The following is a 19,025-nucleotide window of genomic DNA, read 5'->3' as shown; positions in this document are numbered from 1 at the left end:
TTCTTCAGAGTTTGTAGTTGAAAGCGGTTGTCGGAGCCCAAAGTTGGTTGCATGAAGGTGGTATTAGAGTTTATCGCTGGAATTTGTCGTCAAAGGTGGTTGTCGGAGTCTAGAGTTGGTCGCGCGAAGTTGATCATCGAAGGTGATCTTCCCCAGAATTTGTAGTCAGATGTGGTTGTTGGTCGCACAAAGGTAGTTGTCGGAATTGATCATTGGAGTTTGTTGTTGAAGGTGGTTGCCAGAGCACGACACTAGTCGTCGAAGTTGGTCGTGCAAAGATGGTTGTCAAAGTTGGTCGCATGAAATTTTCATCGAATGTGGTTGCTGGAGCCCGGAGTTGGTTCCCAGAGTGTGCAGCAGTAGTGGCCGACAATGGCTAATGGTTGGAGCGATGGAAAACATTGGAAGAAGGAAGAGTTGAAGTAAGTTGGGTGAGTTGGTAAAATATACCAACTCAACTCCACCAACATTTAATGTTGGTGAACCAAACATTGAGTTGGTATATTTTATACCAACTCAACTCAACTCATGTTGGTGAGCCAAACACCCCCTAAAGAGTTTACTACTAGGGATAGCCGACAGTCAATTGCTTGGGAAGAGATGATGCTTCGCATCTAGGATAGGAGGATCAAGATTCTTGTTGGTGTTCTTGCCAACTATCAGGCCCTTTCTCGAAGTTGCTCTAGTATTGATTTGATGGAACCTAAGAAACACAGATATGGATACAATACACGAATATAACACGATACGGAAACGGCGACACGCCATATTTTAAAAATCTAGGACATGACACGTCTAGGGCATGTTTATTAAAATATAAATTTTTAAAAGTATATATCATCTTTATACCAAAGAAAATTCTTTAAAAACTTAGCTTGATGTATTTCACACTCAAAGTTATTATTATTGTCATATATGTGTTTTTTTAAATCTACTTAACAAGTGTTATATGCATGTTTAACACATTTGTGCACTAACAAGTGTCTGATACATGTCCAACAAGTGTCGAAGTGTCCAAGTGTCTGACACTCAACCGTCTCTTTAAATAGACTCAAAGAAGAAGGGTTTGTTCACACCTAAACTATGACTAACCCAACCTCTTTAAATAGACCCAAAGAGAGGGTTTGTTCACACCTAAACGAAAACTTAACAAACTAAAAAATACAAAAAAAAAAAAATTAACACATAAACCCCTACATCACAAACCATCAAAAAGTATGTCTTGATTCAGCAAATATCATAGGCAAGCGATTAAATAGTTTCATGACCCTCATTATCAGCAACAATCGTCCTTAAAGTTTACTGGTGTGAGGCGCCATATAAGACCAATGCAAAACTTGCCATGTTACGAACAAAAGAAGGATTGATAAAAATTACCTTTTTCCAATCTACATAATTAATGAGCTCCTCATCCATGGATCCTTCCGCAGCAATTTGTAGTATGTTCTCTCTTTCGGATTGAGTTGGTCTTTGAAGATGAAATACCCGATCCATCCGCCCAGGCCGCTGTAGAGCCTCATCAATTTGCTTCAAATTCCGAGTGGTTGCCATCAAAACTACTCCATCTTGTTTCTCAAACCTATACATAGATGCTCAACGTGCTGTAAGAGGAATAATGTGGCCTGTACTAGTGTAGCACAATATCTAGGAGAATTTTTTATTAAAATCTAATCGAAAATAGACAAAGTTCCAATAAAATATAAGGCTACAAACCAGCCTTTTGAACAACAATCCTTAAACATAATAACTTACATTTAACAGCAGTAAAACTTAAGGAACAAAAAGGGTGCACTAAATGGAAAAAAGATTTACACGGTAAACGGTAAAACAAAAACTTAAAAGAAAGCCTTTCAAATGGCCAAGACATCACTCCAATCAAGTAAAGGAAAAGAAAGATATTATGCTCATCAATTGACTCCTCTGAAGATAACTCATCCTCAACCGTAGGTAGCCAAACAAAAGTGGTCAGGAGAGTGAAATGAACAAAGATCTGAGACATTGAAGGGGGAAGCAATCATGAAATGAGGTGGAAGATCAACCTTGTAAACGTTAGGAAGGAACATATCTTTCAATGATGGGAAAAGGGCCAATTTTCTTTGGATATTGCTCGTTGTGAGCAAGGTTATTAACTCATAACAAGCATAAAAACTAAAATTTTCTAGAATGACTTTGTTTCATTTTATTTCTCCTATATATTATACTTCCATTTTGTTGTAGTACATACGTGCCAGTTGTCTCATATATGGGTTTATTGTGTTTCAACTTTCAAGACATCCAGATGAAGAGAACTAGAACATTGGATGGTCAAAATAACAAAAAGAAATTTAAGCTTACCCATCGAGCTCCACAAGAAGTTGGTTAATGAAAGCCTCATGATCCTGCTCTTTGGTATGAATAAACTTGCCACGAACTCCAGCAAAGAGGTCAAAATCCTCCACAAATATGATCACAGGTGCCTAGAGATATCACTCTAGAACTAAAGTTAGACATGGAAGATTGCAAAAATTAACCATCTAATCTCTTCTAGCATAAAAACCAAGGAAAATATTGCAGGTTAAAAAGCATTCACAACAATATAACCAGAAAGAAACAAACACGAATCTGTACCAAGTAAGATTGAATGCATAAGTTGCATATTGAAACTTCACTGAGAATTGGGTAGATTATTTAAAGGAAGAAAAACGATGATAGGAATTTGCAAAGCACGAAAGCAAAGGCCCTGAGGTTGCCAAAAACCCGCCTATTGAAATAAAGAGCCCCAAAGTCACATCCTTCTCCTATTCATTGAAGATCCTTGGATCCTTCTCAAGCCAAACTTACCACATCAATGGCTCTAGTTGCATTAACCCAAAGGACTTTAGCTTTCCTCTCTAGAGAAAGGGAAGAGGCTGCCCAACATTCCCAAAAGAACCAAATTAAGGTATAACAACAGGGAAACTGTCCCACTATGAGCAAAATGCACTCCAAGAGAATTTTTAAATTACTATCTTCAGTTTTTCTGACAAATAAGAAAGCCCTTTTTAATCTCCTTGGTAATTGTGCATCCTTCTTACATACCTTCCTGATATCTTAGTAGAAGGTTCTTGGGCAAGGCTAGAGCCTTTTAGGTAGTGGTTGCTCACACAATCCTTCGAGAGATTTTGATTGCAAGGATATAGAAGAGTATTTTACAGCCTTGAGAATAATATGATGAGAAAGCTGGGGATCTTTTTTTTTTTTTCACCTGATGTTATTTTGCTAATGCTATTTTACAATAGCTTTATTTCTTCTGCTACTGCTAATTAGAGAGCTTCTACAACACTCTACGCTTGGAGTTTATTCTTACCAGTACATTCATTAACTAATGAAATTGTTTCTTATCAAACTAATAAAAATTATAATGTATCTACCAATATGTGTAAGTCCAGATAATGCATATTTCAACAGTAAAGATTCAAGAGAACAACCAAATCTCTTGCAGTTTGGAATAATTCCCGGACATTGGATGCACTTTGTCCAACCCATAGTCCAGGCTCTAATTCTTGGGCTTCAACTGTAACAACTGGTACTTTTGCTTCTGCAGCTATGGCCAGTGCAAGAGATGTCTTTCCTGTTCCCCTCTCACCAACAATTAAGACCCCCTGCAATAAGATGCTCAAACCATGAGGAGACATAAGAATTGTTTTAGCAAACACTGCAACTCAACGTGTGGTATCCAAATATGGAAGGAAATCTGATTGATAACGCAGAACAAGACACAGTCTATTATTTGTTGACCCTCTATATTAAGAGACTTACCATCTCATGTTTGTTTAAATAAGAAAACATTTCGGTGAAGGTAATGAAATTACAAAAGTAAACCAGCCATACGACATTCAGAATCACTCTCCTATTGTAGACATGGAGTAATTACCAGAAAGGAAAAAAAAAACACAAATAAAAACCGTTAGATTTGAGGCACCAGGAGAAAGCTGAAAATAAAATAAAATCCCAAAAGGAAGCACTATTCTTCTTTTCCATTTTGATCATTTCTTCTAGCTCCAACTCCATTTTCCAAAACAGAGCACCACAAACATGTAACTTTTAGACTTTCTTTTTTTAATACCAATGACTACAACACACTCAGCTCATGGCTTCTTTTTGGTGTTCCCCCTTTAAATTTTATACAAATTATTCGATCCATAATGTATACTTAAATTGGAATGCCTTTGTTTTTCTGTATTTTATTTTTATTTTCTGCTTTTTCTCTCAATATTTGAGCTTTTAATAATTTTATTATATCAATGAAAAGATTTGTTTCCCCTAAAAAAAGAAGATCAATGACCATAAAAGTTTGCACGATAAATTGACCAACAATACTAGGATGGGGGTAAGGATGAAAATTAAATGCATCTAACAAGTCTGCTGAAAGTCTCGAAGTGAATGGATGTTTAAAAAGAAGGGAAAAAAAAAAATGGATGAATCCTCATGGATGCATTTTATGTTTGAAGGTTAAAAAAAGATATCGACCATATCTTCATGGTCATTACAGCACAAATGTTTCAGCAGCATTGCTTCAGAAGTTCGACAAGCATGGCCTTTTAATCTTACAGCAGAAAATGTATCAAAAAACAGGCGAACATTTTTTGATGGATCCTGAAACTTTCCTTGAGAAAAACGAAAGAATAAAAGGGCATGCAAAAAGAAAGTTCGCAAAAAAGAAAATGAAGGAAAACTAGGAAAACGGACTCCAAATTGATGGATTGATTCAGTTAAGGCTTTGTTTTGGTAATTGGTACACTTGGTGGGAAAGAAACTCAAAAAATTTTGAAAAATGGAAGTTTTGATGGGAAGAGAGATTTGATTTTTTTTTCTATTGGAAAAGTAATTAGACTTTCATTGATATAATGACAAGAGACTAACGCTCAAAAATGCAAGATACAAGAGATGATGGAAATAATACAAATGATGACAAAAGCAATACTTAAACTAAGAAAATAAAAGCATTCCAATTCAAACAAATATCTTGAATGAAATGATTAGCATAAGACTTAGAGAACACCAAGAAGAAGCTAGAGAGATTTGATTTTATTAAACAGGCAGCAGCTTTCTAAATATTTTTGCAATAATTCTTCCTCTTGAAATTTTTCCTAGTTGTAGTTCTTTTCTATGTAATTCAGTTTTTCTTTACCTTTCTTTTTTTTTTCTTTTTTAGAAGCTAACTTTCATCGAGAAAAAAATAAAGGAACTAAGGGCAGGGGCATCCAGAAAACCAAGCACACAAAAGAGCACCCTATTAGATAAAGGGGCTTTAATGAAGAAAAATAAGAACCAAAAAATAATTCAGTTTGAGCTGTTAGTTTGGGTGGGCTGATAGTCTTTTGTTTCTTTGATTGTTAAATTGGATGTAGTAGACCCTTGTTTCGGATGTTACTTTTGTAACTTTTCATGGAAATTTCTGTTTGTTTTCCCAAAGAATGGAGAGGGAAATCCCTTCTAAACATTTCTGTTATAATTCTATAATTAGGATTTTCCATTCTTGTAAACATTTTGTGATATTTTCCTTTTGTGATATTTTTCTTTTCTATGCATTGTACACTTGTATATATTCGTATCTTTGGTGAATGAATAAAGTATTCTGATTCTTTCTCAAACCTAAGAGATTTACATGGGAGCTCTCTAAATAAACTTAGGGTTTTTGTGAATCTTAGGGTTTGAGAATTTAGAACCCATTTGTGATACGTTTAGGGTTTTGTGGAGAGGTGAGTTTACTCACAGTCGCCATCTTCGGTTCGTTCGCCGCCGCTGCCGGAAAAAAAAAAAAAAAGCTGTTTTTTCGACACCGCCTATTCCAAAGAGAAGCCCAGCCACTGATCTACAAAACCCCCAAAGTCCGGTTGCCATCTGACCAGCGCGTGAGGCTCACGCGGCCCCTATTCCAGCCTGCTGTCCGTCCATGCGCCGCCGTTTTTTCGTCCGTCTTCAGTGAGGTTTCCTCGGTGTTGTTGGCTCTTCTTGGTGGTGTCTTTGTTTGGGATATATAGATATACTCATTTCTTGTGTAGACATCACTTCGGTAAATTAGGATTTGATTCTTTGCTGTCCGATGTCTACTTTTTGAGGTAATGGCTGATAAGAAACCAGTAATGTCTGAGATTGTTCCTATGGTGTCAAAAGTAACTGAACACAAGTTGAATGGATCCAACTACTATTCATGGAGATCAAATCCAGGAGGTGTTGTTTGTTATTATTGTCATAAACCTGGCCATACGAAACGTGAATGCAGAAGATTGCTGAATAAGAGTCAGAGGATGTCATCACCCTCTGCACATGTCACCTCTACTCCTAATAATCTTGACAAGTCAATTACGATTTCTGCAGGGGAGTTTGCTAAATTTCAGTAGTATCAAGAGTCATTGAGGGCATCATCTTCTACTCCCATTACGACCATCGCAGAGACAGGTAACAGTTCTAAATGCCTTCTTTCCTCCACGTCAAAATGGGTCATTGACTCTGGCGCTATAAACCATATGCCAGGTAACCCCAGTTTATTCTCTACCCTTTGTACATCTACCTCTTCACCTAATGTCACTATAGCTGATGGAACCTCCACTCCTGTTTTAGGATCAGGAACCGTCCATCTCACTGAATCAATTTCTTTGTCATCAGTTTTAAATTTACCAAATTTCTCGTTTAATTTGATTTCGGTCAATAAACTCACTTGTGATCTTCATTGTTGCATCTCCTTTTTCCCTGGTTATTGCTTATTTCAGGATCTTACGACGAAACAGACCATTGGTAAAGGGCGGGAAGTTGGAGGTCTTTACATCTTTGAACCACAGACACCTACGGCCATCACATGCTCTAGCGTGTCGTCTCCCTTTGAAGAGCATTGTCGTTTGGGTCATCCATCTATCTCTGTGTTGAAGAGTCTTCGTCCACAACTTCAACATTTGTCTTCTTTCGATTGTGAGTCATGTCAATTTGCTAAATTTCATCGTTTGAGTTCGTATCCTCGAGTCAATAAACGAGCTAGTGCTCCTTTTGAATTAGTCCATTCTGATGTTTGGGGTCCCTGTCCTGTTGAGTCCAAAGGAGGGTTTAGGTATTTTGTTACATTTGTCAATGACTATTCTCGTGTTACGTGGCTATATTTAATGAAAAGTCGTTCTGAGTTACTTTCTCATTTTCGTAACTTCCATGCCGAAATTCAAACACAGTTTAGTGGTATTCTTAAATCCTACGGAGTGATAATGCTAAGGAATATTTCTCTCATATACTCAAGTCTTATTTAGATGCCCATGGCATTCTTCATCAATCTTCTTATGTTGATACTCTATCTCAAAATGGGGTTGCAGAACGAAAGAATCGTCATCTCCTTGAGAGAGCCAGAGCTTTGATGTTTCAGATGCATGTTCCAAAATCCTTTTGGGCTGATACTGTTTCCACAGCTTGTTTCTTAATAAATCGCATGCCCTCTTCCATTCTTAAGGGTGAGATACCTTTTCGTACTTTATGCCCCAAGCAACATTTGTTTCCCATTCATCCCAGAATATTTGGTTGTACCTGCTTTGTTCGGGATGTTCGGCCTCAGCATACCAAGCTAGATCCAAAGTCCTTAAAATGTATTTTCCTTGATTATTCTCGTGTCCAAAATGGGTATCAGTGTTATTGTCCTAGTCTTAATAAATATTTAGTCTCTCCTGATATCACATTTTTTTAACATACCGCATTTTTTCATCACCGTCTTTCTCTTCGAATAAGAGTCGGGGGGAGCATAAGGAATTAGAGGATGATTTCCTTGTCTACACAGTTATTTCTCTTTTCGATCCTCTTCCTGATTCATCTCTTCCTGTGGCTATCTCTACTCTTCCTGATTCATCTCTTCCTCCCATCGTTAAGGTCTATACTCGATGACAACCTCCTCCAGTTCCATGCCTTGTACCAGAGTCTTCTTCGTCATTGGATCCAGAAACGGGTGTTGATCTTCCTATTGCTCTTCGTAAAGGTAAACGTACTTGTACTCATCCTATTTCTTCTTTTGTTTCATATAATCATTTGTCACCTTCCACATGTTCATTCATTGCATCCTTAGAGTTTGTATCCATCCCGAAAACTATTCATGAGGCTTTGTCTCATCCTGGTTGGTGTGCCGCAATGGTGGAGGAGATGACTGCCTTAGATGATAATTGTACTTGGGATTTAGTTTCTCTCCCTGCAAGAAAGAAGGCTATCGGTTGCAAATGGGTGTTTGTAGTTAAAGTCAATCCTGATGGTTCTGTTGCTTGGTTAAAAGCGCGCTTCGTAGCGAAAGGCTACGCACAAACTTATGGCGTTGACTATGCTAATACTTTTTCTCCTGTAGCAAAAATGGCATCTGTGAGATTGTTTATTTCATTAGCTTCAATCAATCATTGGCCTTTACATCAGCTTGATATTAAAAATGCATTTCTTCATGGTGATCTTCAAGAAGAGGTGTATATGGAGCAACTACCAGGGTTTGTTGCTCAGGGGGAGAATGGAACGGTGTGTCACCTTCATAAATCCTTGTATGGATTAAAGCAGAGCCCACGAGCTTGGTTTGGTAAATTTAGTCAGGTGATTGAAAGCTTTGGAATGCGGAAGAGTAGGTCAAATCATTCAGTCTTTTTTAAGAGATCTGAGGGTGGTGTCATCTTGTTAGTTGTATATGTGGATGATATTGTGATTACTGGTAATGATGCTTCAGGTATCCAGTCTCTAAAGAACTTTCTTCATAGTCAATTCCATACAAAAGATTTTGGCATGTTGAAATACTTCTTAGGAATTGAGGTAATAAGAAGCAAGAAAGGAATTCTATTATCACAGAGAAAATATGTACTTGACTTGTTGACTGAAACAGGAAAGCTAGGGGCTAAGCCAGGTAGTACCCCAATGATGCCCAACTTACAGCTCACAAAAGATGGAGAATTGCTAAAAGATCCTGAAAGATATAGGAGGTTAGTGGGAAAACTTAATTACCTTACAATGACTCGACCCGACATAGCCTATTCAGTAAGTATTGTGAGTCAGTACATGTCATGCCCTACAGTTGATCATTGGGCTGCATTGGAACAGATTCTTTGTTATTTGAAGGCTACTCCTAGACGTGGTTTATTATATAAGGATTATAGTCATACATTAATTGAATGTTTCTCAGACGCTGATTGGGCAGGAACTGAAGAAGACAAAAGATCAACCTCAGGGTATTGTGTTTTTGTTGGTGGTAATTTTATTTCTTGGAAGAGTAAGAAGTAAAATGTGGTGTCACGTTCAAGTGCAGAATCAGAATGTAGAGCAATGGCACAATCTGTGTGTGAATAGATTTGGATATATGAACTTCTTATTGAGTTGGGATTTGAAATCACCACACTGACAAAGTTGTGGTGTGATAATCAAGCAGCACTTCATATTGCGTCTAATCCAGTATTTCATGAAAGGACTAAACATATTGAAGTTGATTGCCATTTTGTACGTGAGAAAATTCAACAAGGGTTGGTATCTACAGGATATGTGAAGACTGGAGAACAATTAGGAGATATCTTCACGAAAGCATTGGAGTAAGACGTATAGATTATCTATGTAACAAGTTGGGCATGATTAACATATATGCTCCAACTTGAGGGGGAGTGTTATAATTCTATAATTAGGATTTTCCATTCTTGTAAATATTTTGTGATATTTTCCTTTTGTGATATTTTCCTTTTCTATGCTTTGTACACTTGTATATATATTCATATCTTTGGTGAATGACTAAAGTATTCTGATTCTTTCTCAAACCTAAGAGTTTTACAATTTCGACAGTTTTGGCCTTCCTAATGGCCACCACAAACCAGCACCATATGGCACTTTAATCAAGTGAGTAATACTATCACCCAGTAACGTAAACTACCAAAACATTTTTCTGTTGAAATTCAACCCCAAAAAAAGAAGGAAAAAGAAAAAGAAAAAAACTGTTGAGGTAGAAATATAGAAGGAAAATATGTCCGAGAGGAATTTGAGGAACTAGCTATCTACCATCAGTTAAACATACCCGAGGGGCACGTGCACCCATTTCTTGAAAAGCACGAGGATTTTGTAGAAATGCCACGACTTCATTAATCTCCTCTCTCATTGACTCAACACTAGCAAAATCTTTCAAAGGTATTGGTGGATTTTTCACCCTCTGCAAATCACATGCCGATCATAAATATATTTAAGCAGTTATCAGAAGAAAAACAGTAGGAACTCTAGCATTTGGCTCTAACCTTCATTCTATCAAATGCACGTGTAATTGGGTCAACACCAGCCCGCTTCTTATGTTTGATTTTCCTCTTCCTATAATTAAGATAGGATTTCTGCAGAATAGCAATGAAATTAGAATTGTCGACTGAGTGTCCAACTGCAAATAGAAACTATTGTTGGTCCAACTCTAAAGAAAATATTAGAAAAGGTCATTCAGTACAACCAACACTGCGACTAAAAAGGTTAATTACACAATATTTATCATCAACATTTTGTTGTGGTTCAGGACAGAGACACACGGCACGAATAAAATCCATGAATGAGAACTTGTTAATAGCCAGCAAATATTTAAAGTTAAAACAGTCATCATTAGCCAGCAAAAATTATAAAGTGAAAATGTTTGACAAGTGGTCAAAAAAGTATAGTACTTGCAACACAGTAGATAATGAGCCAAATATCCAAGTCCTTAATGTAAAGGATATCGATATTCCTATCATAAAAGATGTAATGGCATGATTCCAAGACTCCAGTGTATTCTCAAACAAAATGTCGTGAAAACAATTAGTATACTCATCACAGAACACAAGCATTAAATGATAGAGGCAATGAGATCTTGACACCATGCTATGCATCATTATGATGAAAAAGGCAACAGAGAAAATTTAGAAAGTGTTTGAAGCGTTGAGTTGGTTATTATAGTCTATGAGTTATAATAGTTTGTGTTTAGGATATAGACTATTTTAGTCTAAGTTATAATAGACTATGTTTGAGTGCAGACTGTTGTAGTCTAGGTAGTAAATAGTAAATATTGTAACAAATTGGGAAAGAGATGATGAGTAGGAAATAAACATCATAATATATGGCAAACATTATAATAAAGAGAGATTTAAAATAGTAATATTATAATCATTTGTAGGTTATAATAGTTGGAAACACCAACTATTATGATTGGAGCCCCAAACGTGGAGTGGGCTATAGTCCACTCCACCCACTTGAAGTTGGGACCCAAACACCCAAGTTCTCCATGTTGCCTTAACCAACACCATGTCCAAATCATAAGCATATCTATAACTAACAATCAATAAGTAGTAAGTTACCACTCTCCCCAACTTCCGCAAATTTGGATTCCTACGAACTGGTCCATAGCCAAGAAGCCTTGGCACTTTTCTCTTCATAAAGGAGAAGATATGAAACAAAATATATCCGTATATAGCACTTCTAATCATAAACCAAAAAAACCACCGGAAACCATCTGTTTTTCTAGATTTAAAATTCATTTCTGCCTCAGATTGCCATTTCAAGTACCATGTAGAACCAACGGTCTGATCTATTTCCTCTGGCCATGCCATCCCTAACCGGAGTCTCAACTGTCATAGAATAATAACAATAGTTGGAAACATAAAACAAAAACAAATATCTTGAATAACAAATAGTCTCAAACAATTAAATGAAAGATCTAATACCGGATAAGGGACTAAAAACTCCACAGTGGGAAATACAATCATTGTCATTAAGTCGTCATTTATATTTTTTATTTTCTCGAACACCCAACTTCTCCCATACGAAACAACTCTAGTTTTCCACAATGCATTCAAGCAACTCTGAGACAACCTTAAGCTCAGGCTGAACTGTTGATAGATATCCAATTCCGAGAATGGGATCCACATCAAGTGAATAGTAGTTGGTATACCACAGGCGAGCATTTTCATATATAGCCCATCAAAACCTCCAAAATCTTCAAATAGCATTTCAAATTCCTGAATGAGATAGCAAGATTAGAATTATAAAAATAAGTTACAATTAAAGAGCACAATGTATCTGTGGATTGCCTTAGTGTCCAAGAAAAATTCCTTGTCATCCCCTTTTAGTGTAATATACATGGCAGCCCAATCATGCCGTATTCGGGCACGATCTACTAGCCTCTTTGTCACAGCATAGGGAACAGCCACTGGATCAATTTCCCATCGTTTCTTTTCTTCATTGTACCAAGTATTTGCTACAGTTCTATCTCGGTCAAGAAGAATGCGTTCCTGCAATTAGAATATAGCTGCTTACTTGCAAGGGTAACGATATCTTTGTCAAGAAAAAAAAGTTTACCATAAATGTTAAGGGTAGCTAAGTTTGAATAAAATATTTTACAGAAAAATAATGGCAATATAAAGCTCTATTATGAAATACAAAGATCCCATACATATCAATTAAGTGCATGGTTTAACCATACCTGTCTCTGGGCCACATATTTTTTACGAAATTCCACATTTTCTAGTAGGTTTTTTTTCAAATCTGCCTTAGCTTCTTCACGCCACTTCTTCCAGCCATGGAATAACTGAAGACTAATAGCTTTAGGAACCACAACTTCCTTATGGCCAAACATCCACTTCAACTCAACTTCTGGAAAACCCTTCACCACCTCATCCTCTGGGGTGTTAACAACAAAACGTTTTTCATCACCAAACCTTTTCATGTTCTTTCTCAGACGAGCCTCCATGTTCTTCTGCAGCCTCCTAGAATCTTCAAGACCTTCACTTATACGTCGGGCAAAATCAACTGCTTCTTGATCTAAAAAATTTCCAAGACTAACACCTTCCACCACAGTTGGAAGAATACTTTGCTCCAACTTTTTTCTTTGCGTATTTTCCAAATCTTTTTTAATATAATCTTTAGACAGCTTTGTAAGAAGTTGTTTTGGCATTCTGCAACAAAGAAGAAAAAACTGGTAATAAAATTTAAATCTTTTATTTTTATGTCAAAAGAGTTTCATTAAAGGGAAACACCAGTACCACAAATTCAAAAAAAATAAAATCGTGTGACAAGGATCAAGAAGACAAAAGCACATATTATCATTACAAATATAGCAAGTTAGATGGCTAAAAATCATGGAAAATGTTTAGTGATATATGTAATAACGTATTGCTAAAATATAAACCATTTACAATGCAATGTCAATTCAAAAGTAAAAATCCCGATGCAATTTTTTCCTAAAATTTTTGCCTCGCGTGCAAATTTTTCTTAGAATTTTTGCAGTTGCAAAGGGTTATTTTCTTTTCTTTTTTTTTTTTTTTTCTTTGTAAAGAAACCAGACTTTTCAATGAATTAATAAAAATGAGTCTAATGCTCAAAGTACATGAAAGGAAACTAAAATAAAGACTTCAAACTTGGCAAAATAAGGCTAGTTGCCAACAAATTTTCCTATCCCAGACCACCCTTCTCTGTAGCTTTCAACACGGTAACATTCACAAAAGGCCTCTAATGATCTTTTGATTCTTTTCTAATTGAGCTTTAATCAAATCAAGAATCCTAAGCAGAAAACGATAATGAGACAGGATTCCACTCAAAACCAGCTGTGTTAACATTTTTTTTATAATTAACCCAACTTTTATTGAGATCAAATGAACCCCCCCCCCCCCCCCCCCACCAAAAAAAAAAAAAAGAAAAAAAAAAGAAAACTCCAATCAAGCATAACAAGACCTAACGTGTAATTTGTTTTGAAAAGGAAACAAATCTCTTCATTGAAACAATGTAAAGAAACTAATGCTCAAAGCTCAAGAAACCTATGTAAGAAGCACTAATACAAAATACCAAAGGTAAGCAACATATTGCAAAAAATATTATGAAAAGAAATAAAAGCATTCTAATTTAAAAAAATACTCGAAGCTTTTACACTCGGAGGCCTAACAGGTTATTACAAAAAGCTTTTACATGCGGAGGCCCACAGAGAAGTATGAAATCTTACAAGGACGACGGCCACACCTCTCTCCAAGCCCTCTAAAAGTTCTATTGTTGCTTTTCCAAAGACCCCATAAAATAGCACAAAAGCTAGTCAACCACAAAAAGGAGCCATTGTCATGAAAGGGAAATGAGGAAGAAGTCCCAACACTCTGAAGCTACAACCTGATGTAGGAATATAAACCATTCTTGTTTGGCTAATCTTGCTTATTCTTGGCCAATCTTGTTTGTTCTTGGCCATTCTTGTGTATTTTTAGCTAATCTTGACTCTTCTTATATTATCTCGAGTCTTGGTTGTTATGGTTCTTGAAGTGGGCTTGTATGCGGGTTGGTTGTTATTAAAATCCCAACCGATTGCCCTTTTTTAGATGTAAAAGTAGTGTTGTTGAAGCTTACGTTGAAGAGTAGCGGAACAATTAAGTGAACTATTGAGTGTTGACCAAGTTATTAACTCTACCAACTGCCATGGAGGAACTGTCAAATAAAAAGATTAGCCTTCTATGAAATTTTGATCTTCCAAAGCGAGGAGAAGTTAGGGGCTCAAGGAGGAAGGGCTCACCCGTTATAGAAAGAAAAAGCTACAAGAAAAGCCTTTAGAAGGACTAGGATTCTAAAAACGAATGTCCCTTCTCCCTCAAAAAAATTGAAAAGTCCTCCAATGGAGGTAAATGGGCCACAATATCAATCGACTCTCTATTAGAAAGGGAACTTCCAAAATAGTGTAGAAATATGGTACAGGCAAGGAAACAAATAACATAGGGGTCTATCTACCCACCATTTATTTTCCTAGAAATAAGTGTTCAGCCCATCGCTCACAGAAAAATGAACACACTCAGAGAAAAAAGGGAACCCTTTAGCAACAGCTTTCCACGAAATTTTGGAAGTACCTCTCCAAACCCTCTTCAAAAGCCACCTCAAAGGGATGGGGCCTGAGTTTACTCATAAAAAACACATGCCACAAAGTATCAGACTAACAAGGGAAATGCCACTACCAATAAGCTCATTAAGTGCCTTTAAGTTCCCTATCCCTGGCCCCCTACACTCCACCACCACCTCCCAATTCACCAAACATAGCCTCTCTCTTTCCTCCACCCTTTCCCATAAGAAATTTCACATAAGCCTCTCCAAGGAATTGGTAACCTTCACATGGATCCTACACAACGGAAGGAAATAAATTGGAATGCTGCTTAGGATAATCTGGATTAAGAGGAGAGACATTTTTAAACCTTTTCCACCACAAGATCCCAAACAAGAAATACATCTAGGGTTATGGCCAAGGAAAAGACCATATTTCACAACCCACCAAGAAGACCCAGCTTTCCACTTTAGGACTAAACACTTATATTTATTCATCTTCAACCCCAACTCAATTAAGGTAAGCACTCACTGTGAAGCAAGCTTTTCTCCAAATACACACACACACACATATATATACATGTCCTTATATATATATATACACATATATCTACATATATATATACATAAATAGTGAGAGAAATATTTCAAAACAACTCCTTTCTTTCTAAACAAAAGAGAGTGGTGTCTTCGACAAACATTGAATGAGAAACATGAACATTTCCCTCCCCTATCTCGAGACCTTGAATAACTTTCTTTTCCATCCCTTTCGTAAGTGAACAACTTGGGACACTAACTATTATGATGAATACAATGTGAAATTGAGAATCTTGAACCAAAAAAATATATATTTTTTCTTTTTTCTTTTTTTTTTCTTTTGCCATCAAGAGAGCATAGAATTTGTATCAAAATGGTGTTACTGTTCCATTGCGGACACAGAACAAGTCAATTCCTTTCTCTACTTCTCTTGATCCGTAAGTTTGATTCTGCGTCAAGCAGTTTGAAGTTTCGATGAGGAAGAATTTTTTTACATTCGTTTCCTTTTGTCCTTTTAACCATTTTTTTCTTTTTTTCTTTTTTTCTTTTTTTCTTTTTTTTCTTTTCTGTAAGAAACCGAGCATTGGAAAAAATGAAGAAGAAGAATCTCTAGCCTGATTACATGCCCCTAGATTCACCATTAATCAAAATAGGAAGATTCAAAGACATCAGACAATGCCCCACATCCACATCCTGTATTTGAAGCCAAAACCATTCTTCCGGTAAACTTTATCCAAAAACTCCCAACTCACATGGTTTATGCTTTTTCAAAATCAATTTTAAACATTCATTCACTATCAGTATTGTAATTCATAAGAAAACTGAAAATATACAGAAAAAATTAATGGTCAACTCATCCTTCAAGGCTACAGAAGGCTGACATCCTGATGAGGAATAAAAAAACTTAATAAGAAATTAAGGTAGAACATCTAGTAATTAGGCTAAAGATCTGGAGAGATTTGCTCCATGACATGGTTTTGTTTAAGAGATCTGTGTATGGAAGTAAACCATTAAAAGTTACAACACGCTTCCAACATATGAGTTCTTTGAAAGTATTAGAGGGACAAACATCACATAAAGTTAAGTTTGTGCTTGTACCTGTTAGTATCCTTCCCTCTGGCTCTCATTTCCCGGGTAAACCTCTTCACTAGTTGGTCGCATTCCCGCTCAATGAAGCATAGCTCCCTCACCCCAAAACTCAGTGCTACAGTCTCTCTCCTCAAAATATTGTCCCCGATCTCCCCTACTCTCTCCCATCTCTCATTATACTCCACCTCCAACCTTCTCAATATCTGCTCCAACCTTCCCATCCTCGCCCTCCCTTCCTCCCCAACACTAACCCCCTCCTCCACCAACCTCTCATACTCCCCCTTAGCTTTCAGCACCTCATCAACAATCTCCTTCAATCTCTTTTCTAAACCCGCCTTCTCCCTCTTCAGTTCCCTCAGTTGTATATAAAGCTCATTCAAAATCCCTCCTTGCAGTTCCTCTTTTTTCAACTTCACAGCCTTCAATGCCGTCTCCACCTCTTCTACACTACAATTACCCTTTCTAGCCTCTTCTATACTCCTCGATACACCTGACACCGCCTCGAGCAACTGTCTCGTGCGGTCTGAGTACTCATGACCCCTCATGTTCGATTCAACCGCCTCCCCATTGGTTCTTTTATCCAAAACCCTCTCCCCAACAACCGGAGCTGCAATTGCAGGAGCTTTAACCGTCCTAAAAGGAACAAATCCAACAACGATACAAAACAATGTATACGCAATTGGTTTGGCAATACAATTGAGCATAGTCCCATCATTCTTGTTATCATGTACAGACAAACTAACCAAATTTGAGGGACTAAAGTCCTCCGAAATGGGTTCGTCAGCTTCTCCATGTTCTTGTAAAGCCTTCAAGCTTCTGGGAAGTGTTGGAAAGCCAAGTAATTGTAGCCGGTTGCCATTTGAGACAGAATTGACGCATTTTCTGGTGAATATGAAGTTGCATCGGCGAGTGCGGGTTGGGCAGCTGGTTCTGAAAAGAGTAGAGTGTTGAGAGTGGGATTTGTTGGGTAATGGGAGAGAAGCAAAAATGACGTCCATAAGGACGGTGTTGAGGAAATTAGGAGCAGAAAAAGGAGATTGGTGCGGAAGAAATGAAGAAGGTTAGCATTTGGGAAGGTAGATGATGAGTGAGAAAGGAAAATGAGTGCAGGGATTAGCTAATGAATGAGAATGGGGAAATGGATGAAGGAGGGAGGTTAAAGGGGTTTTTGGGTTTATGGTTTTCCGGTCTTCCCTATGTGTTTCTCTATAATTATTTAAAATTTTAGGATTTCAAATCAGCAAAAATTATTTCATATCTTTATTTATGGATTTTAATGTTTGTGATAAATCAAAAGGAGTGAATTAATCCATCAACTTAAACTTTTGAGTTCATTGCTAATTTAATTCTTTTATTAATTATAAAGATTAACCAATGGGATACATCAATCCAAATCAACCATTAGGGCTAATTTAAACTTCATCTAGTAATCATTTGATTTTTATTTTAGTTCTTTAAAATTAAGCTTATAGAACACCATTTATACTAACAAATATTATTTTTGTTATTTTATGGGTGATTTTTGGGCTAAATGATAAAAGCAATATAACGAAGAAGAGGAAGTTATCGGACCAAGAAAATGATAGTAAACATACCAACAACATGACCAAAATGATGGGATGGGCTAAACGAAAAGGGCTAGTTTGACTTTGAGCCAAAGTAGTCCAATCGACCATGGCCTCGGCAGAGGATAAGGTCGAGGTCGACCATATCCATTTGATAAATGGAGCATACTACAACATATTTGGGCCTTGAGAAGAAGATAGTTTGGGTTAAAATCCCAAATCAACCTCTTCGCCTTTGCCCTCGGCCAAGGACGAGGCTAAATACGACACTCTCTGGCTGGTGAATAGAGCCTGGTACGACCTATTGGGCCTTAAGAATAAGATAGTTTGGATCAAAACCCCAAACCAACCTCCTCAGTCAAGGATGAAGTTGAGGTCGAGCCTCTAAATGTGATGAACAGGACATGCTAAATACATGCTTTGGCCCATAGGGCTAAATTCACCTAAACTCATATTAAAGTATTTCTAATATGATTAGAAATAAGTTAATCTTTTTTTTCTTTTTAATAGCATAGATTAAAAAAATAAAATATTAAATTTATAAAATAATTGTCTGTAAGGGACCTTTGTCTAAGCAAGATTCTATCTAAGGTTGGGGTATTTAAGCTGACGGAAACGGAACACCCGTACCTAAAAATTGAGCTGGAAGGTGAATTAGACAAATATTTTATAAGCATGCAATACATGATTTAGTTTATTAAAGTGTTTAATGAACTATAATAATATATTGTTAAACTATCCAATATAAGAGCTATATTGGACCAATTTAACAATGGACTTAGATAAATTATTGGCCGAATTTACCTAAGTAAAGAACCCTAGGTTTAAAGCACTTAGTGGGAGGAAAATGATTTATATGATATGTCAATTTCTTTTTACATTCTCCCTAAAAGTTCATATCGTGCAATCTATGCTCAGCCTCGTGACACCGCTTGTGTCCCCCTTCGAAAGGTATTTGTATAGGTCAATACCAAGGTGAATGGAGAAAGTGTTTATAGTAAGTGAGAGAGGGACATGTGTCACACACGTTGCGGTCTCCTTCATTAGTTTGCT

At 36.8% G+C, this 19,025-nt stretch overlaps 1 protein-coding gene across 2 annotated transcripts in view; it reads right to left on the bottom strand.

Moving 5' to 3' along the window:
- Nucleotides 1–17,646, bottom strand: part of LOC120070969 (putative inactive ATP-dependent zinc metalloprotease FTSHI 5, chloroplastic) — a 30,132-nt gene extending 12,486 nt beyond the window's left edge. The window contains exons 1-10 of one of the 2 annotated variants that reach the window (XM_039022939.2): nucleotides 16,417–17,646; nucleotides 12,422–12,893; nucleotides 12,030–12,230; nucleotides 11,664–11,957; nucleotides 11,298–11,567; nucleotides 10,224–10,313; nucleotides 10,010–10,141; nucleotides 3,447–3,620; nucleotides 2,335–2,456; nucleotides 1,378–1,579 (exon numbers count right to left, since the gene is read on the bottom strand). In XM_039022939.2, the coding sequence (XP_038878867.2) occupies nucleotides 1,378–1,579; nucleotides 2,335–2,456; nucleotides 3,447–3,620; nucleotides 10,010–10,141; nucleotides 10,224–10,313; nucleotides 11,298–11,567; nucleotides 11,664–11,957; nucleotides 12,030–12,230; nucleotides 12,422–12,893; nucleotides 16,417–17,405 (2,946 nt within the window). In that variant the 5' untranslated portion in view covers nucleotides 17,406–17,646. Of the gene's footprint in view, nucleotides 1–1,377; nucleotides 1,580–2,334; nucleotides 2,457–3,446; nucleotides 3,621–10,009; nucleotides 10,142–10,223; nucleotides 10,314–11,297; nucleotides 11,568–11,663; nucleotides 11,958–12,029; nucleotides 12,231–12,421; nucleotides 12,914–16,416 lie in introns of both variants that reach the window. The other variant, XM_090310870.1, reaches the window with a different exon arrangement.
- Between the last annotated feature and the right edge of the window lie 1,379 nt (nucleotides 17,647–19,025).

The sequence above is a fragment of the Benincasa hispida genome, chromosome 2 (assembly GCF_027475165.1).
Source record: "Benincasa hispida cultivar pf3 chromosome 2, pf3_genome.v1.1, whole genome shotgun sequence".
Classification (NCBI taxonomy): domain Eukaryota; kingdom Viridiplantae; phylum Streptophyta; class Magnoliopsida; order Cucurbitales; family Cucurbitaceae; genus Benincasa; species Benincasa hispida.
This window is presented reverse-complemented; position numbering and strand designations above follow the sequence as displayed.